This window comes from Stegastes partitus, unplaced genomic scaffold (assembly GCF_000690725.1).
Source record: "Stegastes partitus isolate 25-593 unplaced genomic scaffold, Stegastes_partitus-1.0.2 Scaffold133, whole genome shotgun sequence".
Classification (NCBI taxonomy): domain Eukaryota; kingdom Metazoa; phylum Chordata; class Actinopteri; family Pomacentridae; genus Stegastes; species Stegastes partitus.
The window spans coordinates 233,397-252,677 of record NW_007577864.1 but is presented as its reverse complement, the minus strand read 5'-3'; the positions used below and the strand labels follow the sequence as shown (position 1 = coordinate 252,677).

The following is a 19,281-nucleotide window of genomic DNA, read 5'->3' as shown; positions in this document are numbered from 1 at the left end:
GTTTTTTTTTTTCCAAGCATCTCCAGATAGAGCTGCCTTAATCCTGGCTTGCTGGCGCAGGCCCCTCCAACTGCTGGGCTGCTCCCCAGCGTTCCGTAGCGCTCCGATCACTAGCTAGCATCTGGAAACCATCAGTGTAAACAAAGGAGCAGCGGAGGAGCTCAGGCCCCGCTCTGCCTCTCCGCATCCCCCAGGACATCACTCAGAGAGCAACACAAGAACAGCGAGCCAGCCCCGGCCGAGAAAAAAAAAAAAAAAGCCCCTGTGTGTATTGCGTTTCCACGTGCACGTGCGCGAGTGTGTCCGTGCGCATATCTTGTGTCTGCTCTTGTGTCCTCATCTCAGGGTCTGTGTTTGGTTTGGCGGCGGTTCAGAAAGAGATAGATTTACAGATACAGCGGATGGGGTTCAGTCCACAATGTTAGCTTTGAGTCTTTTTAGAGTTTTTGTTTGGTTTGCTCATTAACCGTAGTATTTCTGATAAGGCTCCTAATTGCTTTAATGTGGTTTCAGTTAGCGTGCTAGCCTTAGCGGTCTGATGAACGCTACGAGGGCGGGAAGGAGGGAGAGAGAGAGAGAACCTGGATGTGGTTTAAACCTGAGAACTGGTTCTACTCTGTGAAACATCAAGAAAGATCAAAGCATCAATCACGACTGATTCCTCTCTTAGACACGACAAGGTAATATTTCCTGAACGTTTCATAACAGTGTTTTAGTAACCATATATCTATTAATCATGCGGGCTGGGCATTTGGAGTGCAGCCGAACCTGCCAAGACGTTGTTCATGGAGCTTTTAAACACTGAACCTCACACTTTGCAGACTCTTTGATGCTTGTGTACACCACCGTGTGCACGCACGTTTGTCCCGCTATCAGTCTTCCTGGAAATTTTTTAGCTTTATTCACGCGACCAGCACCACAATCGAGCTCAAAGTGTTCTCCGGTTACTCATCAGAAAGTTGCATGTGTGACTGTCAAGCCTACATATTCAGTTGAATATTTCAAACGAAGGGAGATTTACTGTGCATGTCTGCCATAATGGTGAAGATCACAGAAGCTTGTAAACGGCTCGTATTCCTTCCATTGCTTCACAGCTCCACATCTACAACTGCTGAGATAAGCATTCTTATCGCGTACAGCTGTCTCTAAATATAAACCGCAGCATTACACATCATGTACCGCGCATAACTTCAATCGCACACACACGAACGCTTGTACCGCCACAGCACGCCAATGCATGCGTGCAACTATCTTGGAGACACAACTTCAAGAAGATCTTACTGCTTGAAATTTCACAAATGGTGCACATGATAAAAACCGGCTTATGTTACACAACAGTATCATACAGAATCACTTATCAGCTGCAATGGTTTTTTCACCTTACTGATCCACCCCACAAGGCTGCAAACCATGATTAATTTTACTCTCAACTAACCTGTTGAGTTTTTAGTTTCAAAAAGTGCCGGAAAATATTGTAAAATGTAATTACAGCTTTCTAAAGTCCAGCGTGATCACAACAAATGTCTTGTTTTGTTCATCCAACAGCCAAAAACACAGGAACCTTCAAGTTAATATCACATAAGACAAAGAAAAGCCGCAAATATTCAAAATAAAGAAGCTGGAAGTTGTAAACATTAAGCATAATTCCTTAAAAAATTATTATTTTTCTGTTAAACTGACCATTTCATCTCTACATCGAATAATACTTTGATAATGTTGGTACATAATAATCTGAACTTTATTTTTACTGTATAATTTTCTTCCTTTCATATATTCCGTCGCCCATGTCCATTATTACAGGGCTAAACCGAGAGGAAAAAAAAGTGGCAACTTAAATAGATTTTGGGTCTGTTTAAATGTATAGTAGGTTACTCAGTCACCTCATTTATTGTGCAAGTGGTGACAAGCAGAGTGCTGGCATAGCAGTGCGCCTCTCAGGAAGGTATCTGTAACACTTTCCCCTTTTGGGTGCAAAATATGTCCAAGTGCATATGAATCTAACATTTCAAATTGACATATAATCTGTAAATGTCTTCGTGAGTTGATACAATGAACTCCCTGACAAAGACACATTATATATTTTTTATATGTTAGTCAGCAAATGATATATGAGCTCGCTGGATGTGACTTCTCCTCTGAGTCTCCCATCGGCCGTCAGCCACTAGTCTCAACCTGCTCTCCACCCATGTGGGTCAGGGTGCTATTCTTAAAAAAGGTTTCATATTCTAGAAGCTCTTTATTTTAGCTATTCGTATGTGCACGGCCATTCATTACACTATAAAAAGCAGTTTACTCACAATAGCACATCCCAGTTGTTTCCAGGTCTAAATATTCCTACGAGGCATTTGTGCTGCCATAAAGTCTCGCCTATCCCCCTCTCAGGTGTATCATGTGAGGGAAACAGCAGAGAAAATAGCAGGCAGAGACAGAGAAAGGTTTAAAAGTGGTATATGGAAGAAGAAGAAAAAAATTTGGAGCATAATCAAAAGCTGCAACATTTCCTAAAAGAACCACAAACCCACACGGACCTGAAGCAGTACAACCAATATCAGCAGTGCAAGCTATACAAGGTGGATAGCGATGGATTAAAAAATGTTTAACAGAGCAGTGAGAGTTTCCTCTTGTAGGTTTCTGGGTTTAACCGCTGAGATCACAAGTTTTTATAAATGAGTTTGTTATCTCACCGTGCGACAGAGGGGAGGATTTCGAGAGGACAACTGCTCCGACTGTTTTAAAGAAGAACCGCAAGTTCGTTTCCAGCCCGGGGGGGGAAACGCCAAAATAGTTCGTTTTAGTAAATGGCCTCCGCTTGGCAGAGTAAGAGTGTTGTTTCTACTGGAAGAGGCTGATACTGTACCACAGCACACACTCGAAATCACATCTTGAAACAAAACAAGTATCTAGATTTAACCTTTTTTTCTCAGATTCAAGCGAAGTCCCGTAACTGTACCGGGCATATCACTTGTGTTTAGTCTGTTCTTTGACATGCTGAGCTATCACACAGGGAAAAGGTAAATCAAAACAGCTGTACCAAAGATGAAACATCCCACAGCTATCAGTCATGTTGATAAGTGGATAGGTTTCGCCAAGAAAGTATAAAAAAGGGGTGATTTTTTGTTTTTTGCTGTCATCAGTGCCTACCGAGAAATTGTTGAAGCATTTTTACAAGCACAGATCATAAAACTGTTATGGTTTCAATTCTATTTCTATTCGTCCCTTTCAAATAAAACAAAAGAAGCGAGGAAATACAGGCAGGATTGCTGCGCTACAGTAATAAAAACAAACACATATGGCAGAAATAAAATCCCAAAAGACAGCAGAAATACCCCTGGAGAGCTTTTTTTTTTAATCAGTAAAATAAGATTAGCTCTTTTTTTTATGACCCACTGACATCTATGTGTTTTACTTAATGGCTTCATTTAGTTGGAAGATTATAAAACATCTTCTAGATGCATGGAACAATGCAGCTTTCAGTTTCTGTACTGCAAAACTAAATTGGCCAAGCTGGCATTACAATATACTGATCTGTTGATTTAGATTAAAGCAAATCTCAGCTAAGTCATCTTTAATAATGTTTTTGCTTACAAATTAAATTTGGTGACCTGCAATTTCAGGTTGTTTTGATAAGCTGGAGGTGGAGGTCTTGTGTTATATGTCGCTATAAGCAGCTGATTTCAATGTTAAGACAGAAAAATACACTTTAATCCACCAAATAATGAGAGAATATTTATTTTGAAGACCATATAATAAATTGTTATAAAATTTCACTGACACGCCAACAGACCACTATATTCTAACCTCCATGCCCGCTTCACTATGTATGCAAACATACCATATATGTACATGTGCAGACTGTATGCAGATGTTGTGTGTATGTTCAAGTTTTTCTCCGCAGCAACAAACCCAACGCCACTTGCGTCCAAGACAGCTGCAGAGGCATATCACCATGCCAGCGTGCTCTTTGCCAAAACCTTATTCCCAGATTCCTAGATTTCCACAACCCTGCTTCCCTAATCGGCCATGGATCTCAGTGTCATGTTCTTGGATGACTGATGGATACCCTCGAGAATCAGACATGTGGGTGTTTTGATTCATACCAATAACATTCCCTTGTTTTAAAGCTGATGTTTTTGACAGGATCCTTTCTCCCTCTTCATGCTTCATTCATAGAAAACACAAGTGCGGGCCAAGTGGGCCTTGGAATCTGTCCTGGTTGAACCCAGAAGCTCAGCTCCATCAACACACCACACCATGGAGGCTGCCTCCTTTCACAGACAAAGGATAAGTTTACCATACTCCTACGCTTACCATATCTACTGGGCGTTAAGGGCTAACGTTAAGTGGGGCAGTGGGTGTGAATTTCCCCCTTGCCCTCTGCTAGCCTTGGACTTAGCCATAGTCCCACTAAGCCCAACAAGCTGTGCAGCTGCACAGCAGCATTGGGTTACCAGCAAAGTGAATGACAAGAGCAGGTTGGGTTGCAGCCTGGGGCATACAGAGGTGCAGAAAACATTGTCATCTGCCACAGGAAGTTCTGTGTTTGTATGCATCTTGCATGTAGTTGTGTGTATGTGGCTGTGCCAGCATGTGTGTCTGCATATTTCTGAAAGTCACTGTGCTGGATATACTGTACACGTGTGTTGCTAATCTCAGTGTCACTCGGTGTCAATGCTATATCGGACCTATGGCCCTATATGGTTTCTCCCTATGAAAGGCTCTTTCTCTGTTTAACCCCTCAAAAATATCCTGACAGGTATTGGCCACAGCAGTTTTTCTAGGCGATGATAGTTTTCTGTCTGCTGTGACACGATGAAAGAGAAAATAGGTCTGATACAGCATGCCACCAGTACCTCTGTTAAGCCTTATCTGTTTACACGGCGGCCTCCACTCACTCTCAGTCTCTGTCTCTCTCTTTGGCAAACCTGACTGAGTGAGTGTTAGAGCAGAGACAGACGCGAGGCCTTCAGAGCCTTTGCAGCGACTGGAAGGAAGATCAGGGGTCACTCTGTAAAAACATTCCCATGGTGCACCTCCCTCCCCCCCGCCCCCCCACCGGCCCTCATCCCTGCCAGGAACTTCTCGACACACTGCAGAGCAAAGCCTACAGATAGAGAGAGGAAGCGTCTAAGTGAAATGTGAATTATTTTTTTTTATACAGAGGCAGTCACCAAAGTCTATTTTCACTTACAGAAACACTGCGACGAAATAAGACCTACAATTAGACTTGAGTTTGAGAGAACACATTGTGACAGTAAAACTAAGTAAATCTACTAGTATAACTGAGAAAGAGTGCTATTTTCTTTGACAAACTTAGTGTTCATACCTTATGAAGTTAAATGACCAAAAGCAAAAGGACAATAACTCTCAATATAGTAGGCTAACATTACCATTGTTATTCTTAAGCTGATGCATTTCAGAAAGCAAGCCTGAGTTTATATTTAGTGGTATCTTTTTAGTACTTCAGTTTAAAAAAAATCTAATCAGCCTATGCATAGTTCTTGTCTATATTCATATTTATCCAGCTTATCATAGTACTAGCAGTGATGGCATCTTCCAAGTGCAGTAGTGGGTGGTAAAGCATCCATTTACAAAGTGGCAGCTGCGTGTATTTTATGTAACTCTTACTCACAGTTTCTCATCCAAATCTTTTCCCCTCAGCCCCTTTACTTCATAAACAAATGCATACTTTTCTAAAGAAGTTACACAAACTAGACTATTTGATGTTTTTGTGAATATCTCCAATTTAACTCAAAAAATATGTCTGACAGTGATCGAATCTTTTTCTTCCTCAGAAATCTTAGAGATGGAATTTATATTTTTTTCCAAAAATACCAATTTTAAAAAGGGTTAAACCATTATTTTTAAAATATAATACATTTTCTTTTATCACACAGTGTACAACCAGTATATCTGTGACATTGTTAATCATATTTACATGTTTTTTTCTTTTAAACAGAGGTAATAAATGAGCCCTTTGTGGCTCTTATTTTTCTCTCCCTACACTGTCTTTTATTTTTTATCCCCTTTGATTGATTATGACTTGTGCAAAACATCTGAAACTCAGACGGTGTATTGTCTGATTTGGGCTCCCTTAAGAAGCACGCCCACCTCCGTGTCTGTAAAACTTTAATCTGTGCTTGACACAGTCCTGATTCGTGAGAGAACTAAAGCTTCCGAGTAGCCTGCCAGAGAAGGACTTCAAGACACTTAAACGTAAAGAGAGAGAGAAAAAAAAATGTTACAAAATCAAAACCACAGAAGAGGCCCCTATAGTCTATATGTTGACATATAAACAAACAGACTATATAGGACCGCCTGTGTGGTTTGGTGTTGTAAGTCTCTCTTTTTTTTTTTTCCTCTGTAAGATCCAAGGCTCTCCAAACATACTCGAGTCTGACGCACCACTGTGATGCAGTGAGGACCCTGCTGGGGGAACAATACAGGCCTGCCTTCCTGACCTCTCTGTCTAGCATATCCTACAGACATACAATGACTGCCTTAATTACCAGCCTCCATTCCCACCGCTAGGGCTTTCCCCAATGGTGCCCATTCAGAACCGCAGTCTCTCCCTAAGGTGCCCATTCAAGCGCGACACAAAGCCAGCAGTGTCAGCCCCTGATCTCTTGACACCAAATCCAGTCCAGTGTGCCAGCACTCGCAGCTTCACAGTGTCTCTGTCTGTCCGTCTGCTTGTCCGTCCCCTCTTTCGGTCTCGTCTTATTTCGCGAAAGAATTACTGTTGTTTTCAAGTGACAAGGATCGGTGCCGCTACAAGGAGCAATTAGTTCGACCAAATACCGACGAACCCGTGGAGATAAGCACGAAAATTCTGCCGCGGATATTATTCTAGTGGGTTAGTGACTCTATTCTGAAGGCATTTTCACCGTCGACCTTTCTTAACTCGCTAATGAGTGAAAGCGAAGACAGACGAGGTTATGGTGTCAGGGTTTGTAAATCTGTAAAGTATCTTAATCAGGCAGTTTGAATTCAAATGAGATGTTTGTCAGCCCGAAGAGAGGTTTGAATATCAGTCCATTAGTATCAAAGTTTTAAATGATGCCATGATTCAAATAGGCGAGTTCAGCTGAAGCCAAACTGAGGCTACATCTGTCGTTGAAAACATCCATTATCGTCGTTATCAGTTAACCAGTCTTAACAATCAGATCACTGTCTGGTCTGGAGAACATCAGAAAACAGTGAAAAGAGCACAAGATGGCATCTTGTAGTAGATCAAAACCCAACGAGAATCAGTTTAATAGATGCTATCAGACCAGGGAACATAATGATCAAAACCATGTTGCACGATAAGTTAATTTAAAAAATAAACAGGAATATTTTTAAAAATCAGCATATTCAGACAGAAAAAAAGACTGTTAAAAACATGTTTTCGCTTATTTAATGGTTATGCAGATTAATCAGACCAAAAAAATGCTAATTCCAATGATTTAAAATGAAATCTAAAACATGGCAAAATGTGCAAAGAGACCAGACATAACATGAGAGAACATTAGCATTTAGTACGCGTTAACACAGCCCTCTGGTCATGGTGTGCTAACAGGACATCATGCTGTAGTGAAAATCTGACCTCTGACCCCCTGATTCTTCCTTTCTCCCTCAGTGAAAGGTGAACCATCCTGTTCTAGTTCCTGAGGCCTCAGTGCAGCGCTGCTGACCTCCATGACACTGTAGTTGTGTTCAGAACACCAAGTGTTGCTACTGTATGAGTATTTGCTGGTGTTGTTGCCTTCAGTCTTCATACTGCAGGCATTCTGGATGTGGCAGGATAAAATATTATATTTATAAAGGCTCTTACACTAAGATGCAATAAGATATAAAGAAAAATAAAAGAGGTAGAACATAGAAGACGAGGTTCCAAAATGAACGCTGACCTGGTTTCGCTCATGCTGCAAAAACAAGATTACATAAAGCAATGTGATGAGCAAGTGCCTCGAACGCATTATTGTTTATTTTCTTTTATTAACTCCAGCCTGCATTTTACATTACTGGCTCTGACTGGAGCAAGATTTGTATAACAAAGCATTACATAAGAAAATCTGGAAATGCAGCTAATAAAGTCATCTAGCATAATTTAGACAATACATCCTCACAGAACAGATGACTGGATGTGCAAAATCCATTTGCGATGAGACAACTGATAGACTTCATCGGCTAAGCTTCACCTAAAATAAACATAGATTGTATCTTTCGACTTAGGCTAAGCAGTCGATGGCGCATTGTGTTTTCATACCACTTTCTCCTCGTGGTGAGTTTGGACCTTCCATCATCACCATATTTCAACACTTTACCGGCGCATCCCTGACCGTGGTTAAATGTGACGGTTCACTGTGTCACAGTTACCAAAACAGGAAGTGGTGCGATTGTTGTCTCAGCAAAAACTGAGAGGAAGAATGGGATTTCTGTACAGAACACAAACCAGCTGGCAGGAAACCACACTTTTATCATTCTTTTAACTTTGATTTCCTTTCAGGGGAAGTGCCCTCGCTCCCATTTTTCGCTGGTCCGCTGTCTCTTAGCCCTCTTGCCCTCTTCGAGGTTTTCGAACTATACCCTCTCTGTGTCACACAAACTCAATAGCGCTGAATGGCATGACAGTGACACATCCAAACTGCCACAGCAAATAACTGCAGCCATGTCAGACCTGGCCTCGGGGCACAGAGATCATGGGGGTAAAATGTGAGGCATTCTCTCATGACAAATGTTGAAGTGTGACTGCGGCGTTGAAAGATTGTTTATCGACAGGATTAACAAACTGCTGGATGCATGAAGGGAGGGAGGAGAAAACTACGACCAGGAGACGGAAAACAGATGGCGGAGGCAGAAGAAAATATAAATACGTGATTTTTGCTATAGGTTTTTTTTTTCTTCAGTGAAGGCAGGAGTTGGTTAAATAGAGATTAGAAAAGCTAAAGGACAGATGTAGGATCTATGTTCTCTCTCTTCCCAGGAACATTAGCCTCCAGGGGACAGCAAACGTTTCCAGCTACGTTAAGCCCACATAATCTGTTGAACTATTGAATAATCAGCACTGGACTAACTATCAAAGAGGGATGGCAGGCTAGTTTAGACAATTTAGCAGCATGTTTCCAGTACAAGAGCTGACAAATGTTTTGCCAGCGGCTTGAGGCAGAGCTGCTCCCAATAGGAGAGAGAAGCCTCACTCAACAATATTAGATTTGATTGAAAATTATGCTGGAATTATTATTTTTTTTGGGTTGAATGGAAATTTGAATTTCGCAGAAAAGGCTACAGTCTAAGTTAATCAAATTCTCTGGAAAAAAGGAGGAAAACATGTTAATCACAGCAGAATTGTGTGAAGTGAAGAGGACAGTTTTGTCTTGTTGTATTACTGCGGACAAACAAAGCCAGTGATTTCTGATGAACTGCTAACAGCTGAAACGCCAACATGAGAGCACTCGGCCTTCCAGATGTGAACGTGGAAGCCTGCAGGTTGTCATCTAAGACTTTTATATGAACAAAAAAATACCCAACATACTTGTTAAATGACAAAAAATATAATTAATAAAAAAGCAAATACAGATGCTGCTAGTATCCTCCGAGCATTTTCATTTTGATTAATGTGATTATCTTCATTTATAAGCAAAGCATATTCTCCAAAGTTTTTAATCTCAGTTAAATACACCCCAAAGAGGACCAGACTTAATATCCTGGCACAGTAAACTTGCCTCCAAGATCTGGCTCAGAATACATATGTTAAAGAAAAGGCAGAGAAAGTGCATGACCATGACAGACCTAAATCTGATTTAGTTAAGACTTTAACATTACAGTTACTGGGCGTGCCCACACAGAGCTAAAATATTTGCTTTCCTAGAATGAAGCAGACAGACTCGGAGCGCTGTGCAGTGATGTAACACATGGTAAATTAGAAACTTGCTATGTGTTTTTGACACATTCTCCCCCCTTCCTCCTACTTCACTACCATGTCCCAGTGCAACAACAGACAGAAACATGAAAACAAAGTCACGGCACAATTATCCCAGCATGACCACCAACCAATTTGGAAGAGGATCACTGCTCAGTCAAAGGCTGGAAAATGTAAAAGCAAATACGTTTTGCCAAAACAACTACCGCCGCTGTTTGTTATGGTAGACAAAATGGGCCGCAGTAATGACAAGTCATTAAGTTTAACACCGCTTCCAAAGGAAAAGCACACATTTTGGCAAGTCGCACATTACTCAAAGTGCGATTCGCCTCTGGTGTGAAGAGGGCCTCACTTCACAGCTCGCCTCAGGTCTCCGTGTTGACACTGTTATGGGAGATTATGGTGACCATTTGTCACAAAGGACAGACTGCTGCTGAAATTAACACCGCACGAGGTGTGAGGACCGTCACAGCAACAGGCATATGGTTACAGATACAGATCAGATACATGCTTGGGAAGTTTCAGGCACGGCACAGTCGTAGGCTTTTGACTGACTGGCTGACTGACAGGGGTCTGGATGAGAGGAAATGTAGCACTTGTATGGATGAAAGTGAAACAGGGCATCCTTTTGAAAGTCATCCTCATTCATTTTGCACGCTTAGGTAACTGGAATGATTCAGTTACATACTCGTATCACATTTTAGTCAGAACTAAAAAAAAACAGGAGCATAATATAAAGGAAATAAACATTGAAATTAATGTTATGTGTATATATATGTGTACACATTCCACTGGCTCCATAACAAACTGAACAAAAGGTGCATTATACTGGTGTGATAAAGAAGCCTCTGTATGCGGATCAATGGGCTCCATGTGTTTCTGATCAACACAGTGACTGTGATGGTCTTGGCATGACTCTTCTATCTGCCCACCCTGTTATTTTTGCACATTGATACGCGTAGAACATTCCATGTTAAAGTGTCGTCGCTGGTTTAATGTATGTAAAATAAATTCAGTTTGTCTCACAGCAGGACAAGAAATACAAATCTGTACGTCATCACAGACTTTTATAACTCTATCTATGCAATCTAAGCAATGAAAGATCTGCAGATTCATCTAAAGGAGGTAGCTTATAGAGGGATTTTTTTCCCTCTTTCATTACAGTGAGGCTTGGGGCAAAAGAAAATATGCATATTAGCTTTCTTGCAGAGAGTTGCATGAAAAGAGGAATACCAGTCTTACATCCGTCCAGTAACTGTGTGGCCACAAGGAACAACTGGTTAGCTTAGCTTAGCACAAAGACTGGGATCAAGTGTAAAAAGGGCAGGTTAGTGTTTTACAAGTGGGTGCTGGGGGGCAGATTTTGTTATTTTTGGACAGAGCAGGCTGGCTGTTTCCCTGCTATGCTAAGCTAACCAGCTGCTGGCTGAGGCCTTATATATAATGGACAAATATGAGACGGTATGAATGTTCTCATGTATCCCATTAAAAGAAAACAAAAGCATTTCCTAAAATTAAAAATCTGTTGCGTAAAAGGCCCAAAAAACAAAATTTCCTCAATCAGCTGATGTGAATATGAACACACCCCTATCAGAGCATAACATTTTCTCCAAAAGTTCAGCTTTGGTCATTTTGATTTGGTCATATGAAAGATTGGCAACTGCAGTTTTGTGGTTTCTACCAGTTAAAAAAAACAAAACACCAAAACTTAAATTTCTCAGAATAAATAAACAAACACGTCCAGGAAACTATAATTCTCCAGGTCTGAATCAGAGGATCGCATTATGACTGGGAATGGGGAATTGTAACTTAGGAATTCACTGTAGCTCAAAGACACGCAAAAAACACACACAGCAGCAGCAGCCACCCCCACATACCCACAAACCTGCATTGCGGCAAAGACATTTTCCATGAGTTAATCTTTCTACAGGGAGACATAGCAAGAAGATGTCATTCAGTGCATCATTTTGATCGCTAAAATCAGAGGTGGGGCCAGCTGTTGAGAGGATTAGTCCTCAGAACGAAACCAAATCATGAGTGCAAGTGGAAGACATCTTGGAAAGGGGCCAAAGCGTGGCAGTGAGAGGCATTCTGCTCATAACTAGGGGAGCGACCTCATTTTCCGAATAAAAGCCAGTTTACATAACACCTCTGTCCCCATGACAGGGAGCACTGGGCAGCTGCTGCCAGGCCTGTGGCTTTCACTCAACTACAAGAGTTCCCTGAAAAATAATTCTCTCAGTACAGCCACAAGGCTCTTCTATGTGCTTCCAATGTTAACATGTTACAAAAAAAATCTCACATCTAAAGTAATGCATTAGCACTTTGGTAAGTCAGCTTTGTAAGGACTTAACTCTGAGCAGCAATAGAAAGCACAGAGCAATCAGTGTAAGGAAGTGTGGCAATAGTCACTTGATTTATAAAAGTAACACTTTCCCACTGAGTGATAAAAGCCACAGCTCAAAACAACACAATAAAACATGCTGAAGTGAAGTAGAGACAGACTGTACATGTCATCAGAATGTGATGCTCCATGCTGGACCAGGATGACAAACTTAGCAGCACTCTGCAAAGCAGGATCCTCTATTTTCATTGGCAAAGCATCTCTGGACAGGACAAACTATTAGTGGAGGCACACTAAACTACACAGACACACAACTAATCACTGCACATTGTGAAACAGACTAATGAAAATAGTCTTCGGAAAATGGCTTATCAGTATGTCAAAGCCTATTTCCTTTAAAAACCTGCGCTTTTTATTGCAAGCCGTGCGTCACATCTGTTATTAGGGTCTCGAGCCGGTCGAGCGAGGCTGAACTATCCTCGGCTAGGCACGCAATGACAGGTGACTGGGCAATAGTGGAAACGCTGTAGCACAAATGGAAGGTGAATTTATGGAGAAACAAGCCCAGGAGAGACCTAAATAAGTGAGATGGTGTTGAACTGTGTAGGTGTGGAGGCCGTCTGGAGACTTTGCTGCTTTTTGAGTTACTGTTGGCAGTTTAACGAACAGCTGAAATACAAACCAGAGGACGGCTGAGGGTGATTTTGACAAACACAACGGAATGCTCAACCCTATAGAAAGATTCATTTCACAGCGTCTGCTCTCGAATGTTTAATAAAGCAACATTTGAGCCTTTTTGTTTTAAAGTAATAGAGTGGAATTTAACGTACAAGGCATGTGGTTTTAGAAATAAAACACCGAGTTGTGCATTACTTAACGTACACCTGCTTCAGAGTTGAATATCAGAACCGTTTAATCAACGCTCACATCAACAGGTACAGCGTTACTTAAAGGGGAAAAATGAAGGCGAAAGCTACATGTTGCCTGATATACTACAATTCCAAATTCCCGCTAGAGTTGTCAATAGATGATCTAATTCCCACACTCTGCAGTTTGGAGCTGTCCAGGAGATATTTCATCAGTACACGGGTCTTTTACAGGCCTCATGAGACCAGTCATCATATGTCATAAAGCAAGTCAAAGCATTTTAATCTCACATCTGCTCCTCGTTACCATTCCATGCAAAAGAAACTTAGGGGCTGGGGTTCGGCTATCGCACCTCACCCAGGGAAAGGGAGAGAAGACAAAAGGGAGAGGCAAAGGAGGGACGGGAGATTATTAGGCACCCCGAGTCCAACAAAAAGCAACTCTGTGTAAAAAATTCCACAATTTCGAGGGGAAAATGCCATTGTGTTGCCCGTCTGAAATCGGATCACTTGCAGTCCCAGCCATGGAGTTTTTTTACAAGGTGCTATGCAACATCACATTGACAGATCTACCATAGCAGTTTCAAAAGCGCCTGCAAGCTACAAAATATTGCTTAACTTATGCTATTGTTGCTGTAAATGAACACAGTATTTGGCATGCTGTGGTATATGACATGTCTGTAGTATCAAGAGTAGCAACTAATGTCTTATGTTAAAAAAAAAACAAAACAATTCTGCCATGGCTGATTATTTAAAGCATATTGGCAGGGATTACTTGAAACCTAAAATTCCCTTTTTAGCTTTCCCAGATGAGTTCACATTTCGGGGTGATGACAACAGCTGGGTCGCCATTAGTCACACATTAGTGCGCTGCAACCTCCATTCTAGACCTCAAGGTGGATTTGCCATGGTGCTTCACAAAAAAAAGGCTGCATCACAACAGGCTGAAGCAGTGGGAAACTGTGAGGCAGAGGAATGTAACTGCAACTACGAGAAATGAATGTAACATCTTGAGCTACATGTCGGTAAAAAACGGCACCTGTAGTGTTTGCTCGTGGTTTTTGATTCTTGGAATCACGCTAACGCAGCTGAGATGATGATCTGATGCAAACGCAGGCAGTTTCACCTTTGACCTGGAAATCTGAGAAAGCTCAAAAAGCTCATTTATCATGGCTCTAACATATAGTTTGTTGTAGCGTAATGCTTTGGCAGTTAAGATGCACACAAGTCCACATATAGACACACACGCACATGACTGCGGAAGACAGAGGCCAGCCTGTTTAACAAGTAGGTCAGACCAGATCCAAAAAGAGGGAGAGAGAGAGCGAGAGAGAGAGAGGGAAAGAGAGAGGCTGAAGCAAGCACAACACAAGTCACTCACTTGTTGTATCAGATAAAGAATCAGGTAATTGACTGCATTATGTAATATATGTGTGCTACAAGTCTCACCTGAGGGCAGTCTTTGATGTAATGGCCCTTGTTGAAGCACAGGTGGCACAAATAGTTGGGTGGGGGTCTTTTGTTGGGTTTCCTTGGCTCTGAAGAAAGGGAAAGGTCTGAGAAATGGTCCGTCAGGGAGTTGAGTCCATCCACAATGTTGTTCAGGGAGCCATAGGGCGACACATTCTTATACACGTTGTTGTTTAAGGCCTGCAAGAAGATATCAGACACGGTTCCGCTTTAACATGACATTCAGATTCTCAGCAGAAAGTAAAAGTTCTTAGATTAATCATCAATTTCCTTTATGGGCTCTCTGTCCTATTTTCTGTTGTGCAAAAAAAAAAAAAATGAAGAAAAAAAAAAAAACCTTCCAAGATCATTTCTCTCATTAAATTCAGAACATCTGGCGAGAGGCCCAGCTGTGCTCATGAACTGGAAAAGTACTGAGCATGTCCACAGAGAAAAAGACAGGACTTTACAAAGGATGACTCATTGTAAACAAGATGGGAGGCATGTTCCCTCGCCAGCCTGTGGAACATCAGCAATGTCACCATGCACTGTTGGTGGTAAACTAGCCATGGTCCGAGTTTGCAGTCTGCTCGGAGCCACAGAACGCAGTGTTGCATGCCACAGGGCCCAGTGAATTCATAGAAGATGCCCTCTGAATATTAATAACAGGGAATGCATTGCCTGCAGTTCCTTATTTCCCTTCTCATTCATGTCTTCCTCTGCTTAAATACAATCCAGAGAGGACAGACAGGAACTGGCCTCTGCTTGAAATGATGCCGATGACATTTTTATGACCACACAGGTAATTAAGCTTGTGGAAAAGTTGCTAAGAGTGTAGCTGGGCATCTGCTTTGAAATTGAATAGTTTAGCTGCACTAATAGGAAACTAATGACAAATGTTTGAGACGCCACCCTCAAGTAAAAACGTCAGCAAGTGCGTAGACATGATGAAATCCACAGATAAACTCTTCATCATCCCTGACGGCCATGCATCATTGTGGGACACACGTTTGTGTCTGGGAAGTGATGTTACTGCTGATGTTTAATGTTGCAAAGCACTGAAACCTTAAGACTTGGCAACCTGGCCGGTACTGGAAGCCAAATCTTTATCTGAAGGCTGTGAGATTGTCTTGCTAACCAGCTCCAGCTTCGAGACTCATGTTCATTTATTACATGCAGTCGTTGTAAATCATGCATTACAGCTCTGCAGTTTCTCAGAGTTTTCCATCTGCCATGTGTTTCAGCTCGGCGTATTACTGCGTTATGCATTAGCACTCCTGCTGGAAATGTACATGTTTGTGTGTTTGTCTAAACTTAAGTTTTAGCGCAGATTGTTCCTCCCGTTTCTTCGGTTTGGCCTCAAACCTCCTACTGTCAGCCCAAAGGAAACAGATTTCACACACATCTGCTAATGGCGGGGTGAGAGTGTTTGTTTATTTTGTGTGTCTGTGTGTGTGAAGGAGTGAGAGAGTGAGTGAGTGATTGACCGACTGACTGACTCCTCGGGAGGTTGTGTGTTTAAGTATGTAGCAATAGATGGAAGGACTAAACTATCATTATTACCAGTCACTGCGCATCCAAGTGAGTTGGACAAGTGTAGCACATCTGTGACTGTTTCCATAGCTCCAGGGATGTGTTGCCACTCAAACACCAACATGCAGGTTTGTGGTACGTGGCGGAAACTTAAAGATGACTGATATGAGCTGGAACAGTTTTTCCTGGAAAGTACTGTATTGTTTAATTTTATCCAGAATTGTTCAGAAGGCCCATTAAAATACTTGTCTTCTTGGCCAAAAACTAGATAATGAGAAAGAAAAGTTAACAAACATTTAAACAATTTAAACTGTTAGCAGATGAAACTGTAATACTAGATTCGGGCCCCTAGTGAGTTCCCAATCAACAACAAGTTCACTAATTTATCACCAATTCGATTTAAGTCGACTGTTGTGTGATCCTTCACTGCAAAAACAACCACATTTTGCATTACTCATCTCATCATCAAATCTCTGCAGTGGTTTATTTTACTTGGCTTCACCAGCATAGTAAGTTGCAAAATCCCCCCACCCCTTAAACCGTTTCCAGACTATATGTGTGTTCCTGCAGTCTGAAAGTCTTTCTGCTCATATGGCCTGAATGGCATTACACACTGTAATGTATAATGTGCACACCCGATTTTTTTTAGATGACTCTTGGTGTTAAATAACTTCAAAAGGCCTCTTTGGTTCCCACCAACATAATAATGAACACTGGTGAACACAACATCCACTAGTTTCCAGCCTCATCATAATGTAGATCTGAGAAACTCGACTGCAGTGCAATCAACACAGTTTGCTGTATATAGATATATATTTTTACCACTTTGCCCACAGAATGTGACCATTTTTTTTTTCTCTGTGCATGCTGCATGTATGTGAGTGTGTGTTGAGGCCTGAGGTTTAGGGGTGTGGTGGTGGGGTCCTTTTTGCACACAGTGTGGTCCGGAGTATCAGATTTGCACCCTGCACACATTAGCAGCATGTTTGTCCCTTAAAATTACTCTGAGCTACAAAAATAGACAATATGTAAACAAGGATTGATTTGTGTTTGCACAACCTGGTCTATTTGAAGAAGCCAGGAGACAGCAGACCTCAGCAAGGGGCTGCAGTGACCCGCTTTCTCCAGGCAGAGGCGTGCAGGGGAATCTATTTCCATCTGTTGCCTCTCTGATCACAGGCATGTCTGATCAAAGCTTTTTTTTTTTTTTTGCTCAGATCACCTGAACTGTAACTTATCAATATGCCGAGACTCACTTGTAAGTGGGTAAAAGGAGACCTAAAGTGACTATAGTTAGGAAGCTGGTTGTGATATTTAGCTAGATTCTAGTCAGATCCCAACTTGAGGAAGTAAACTTTTATAGAATTACTTTAAAAATTCCCAAACAATCCTATAACACTCCTGCAGGTAGAGTACATCTGAAATACTCATAAGTGACATTGACATTGTGACACTACATATTTACTGAGCATCTCTGACATTTGTTAGGACTTCCAATTGTGCAGTGTTATACTATAATAATACCAACTTATAACAGTAATAAAAATAAATGCTCTGATATGAGTGACATATAATCCTCCATGACATGTATGTAATAAGACTACTAGGAAGTTATTCTCCATATTAGAAATATCATGGCGGGTCATGCAGGCTATATCCCACCAGAATCAGCCCATGTTGCACATTAAAAAAAATATTTTTACTCGCTCACAATCCAACAACTCGGTTTCTCACTCTGGTAACTTTAACCACAATCACAATCCCAAACATCCCAGATTTGCAACACGCAAGCAATGCCATCTTTCACCTCATTTCGCTGCAGCTGAAAGAAGTTGTTGAGATAGTTGGAGTTCAGGGAAGAGCTCAGGTCCGTCGCTGCGGGAGTCTTGCTGAAGCTGAGATCCGGGTGGGAAGAGTTGGGTTCGGGTCTGAACGCGTCAAAGGCGCTGGTCTGGTGAGGGTCTTGTAATGAAAGATAGACCCAGTTGAGAAGTTGCGCAGGCTGGTACACGGAGGCACTCGTGTCTATGGCAGACAACAAGCTCATCTTTCAACTCAAACTGGATTTTCCACCGCTGTTTGTTGGACTGCTCTCAACTCTTTTAACCGTCTTTGCTTTTTTCGTTCCCCCGGCAGATGGCAAGTGCTCCTTTTTTTTTTTTTTTTTTTTTTTTTTTTTAAATTCTTCCCGTAAAAGGGGCCCTGTCCTCCTCACGCCGGGAGCCTCGTCCCAGTTAGATGTTACTCAAAAAGTCATTGCGCTAACATGTCAGTATAGAAAGTTTTCCCCTGCTCCCCATGGTCCGCTATCTGCCTTTATTGCAGCGGGGCAGACAGACGCTCTTTGAATATGTAATGAAGTGAGCGCTACGTCACAGGGGACGTCCAGCCAATCAGCGCCCGTTTTATGTGAATATTCATTTATGTCCCCAGACCCCAATAATTCCCCATAAGGTTATTCTGCAACACAAATTGCTAAATTAAATAAATTAACTGAGCCATATAATGATATTTATTACTTGTAAAATGTTTTGCTTATCCACAGGTGAGTTGCTCATTCATTTATTTTTGGACTTTCCCATTCATTCCTGTTCATCTTGAGGCCTATCTGATCATTTATATATATATTCATGTGTGCAATAAGATGGATGGATCTAGAGTAGCACAGAACATTGAGTTCAACAGTTAAGCAATCAATAAACTCTTTAGAGCAGCCCAGGCCTCTCACAGCCTCCAGTGAACCTGAAGGTGGCAGACAAGGGAAGTATAGCATGGTGAAAACTTTAAAAATGGCTCCCTCTTGTGGTACATTCCCTTCATAGACACACACATGCACTTCCTTGTTGGTAACCATTATCATAGTGTGACACATTCAGTTTATGTGCTTGCATGGACAGATCCAGACTTATCTCACATAGCCAGAGCTGTCTTCACTGTGCTCTGTTTCATGCAGAACACACCTTTGTTATAGTCGTATGTCTGTGTGAACAAAGGACAAACAGGCTGAGAATCAGTTTTTACCCATGGTCCATCACACTTCTGAACTCAAAACAATAACGCACAGTGTCACTTTTAATAATGCTGCTTACGTGCAATCTCCTGCCCATATTTATTCTGTTTTATTGGTTTTTATTTGATCTCATTACCTCCTCACTGTACTGTATATATCTTGCCTCTTTTGTATATGT

At 41.6% G+C, this 19,281-nt stretch overlaps 1 protein-coding gene across 1 annotated transcript in view; it reads right to left on the bottom strand.

The window, feature by feature from the left end:
- zcchc24 (zinc finger, CCHC domain containing 24) overlaps window positions 1-18,445 on the bottom strand; it is a 34,560-nt gene extending 16,115 nt beyond the window's left edge. The window contains exons 1-2 of the mRNA XM_008278798.1: window positions 17,901-18,445; window positions 14,561-14,761 (exon numbers count right to left, since the gene is read on the bottom strand). Coding sequence (XP_008277020.1) covers window positions 14,561-14,761; window positions 17,901-18,140 — 441 coding nt within the window. The 5' untranslated portion in view covers window positions 18,141-18,445. The remainder of the gene's footprint in view (window positions 1-14,560; window positions 14,762-17,900) is intronic.
- Window positions 18,446-19,281: the final 836 nt, after the last annotated feature.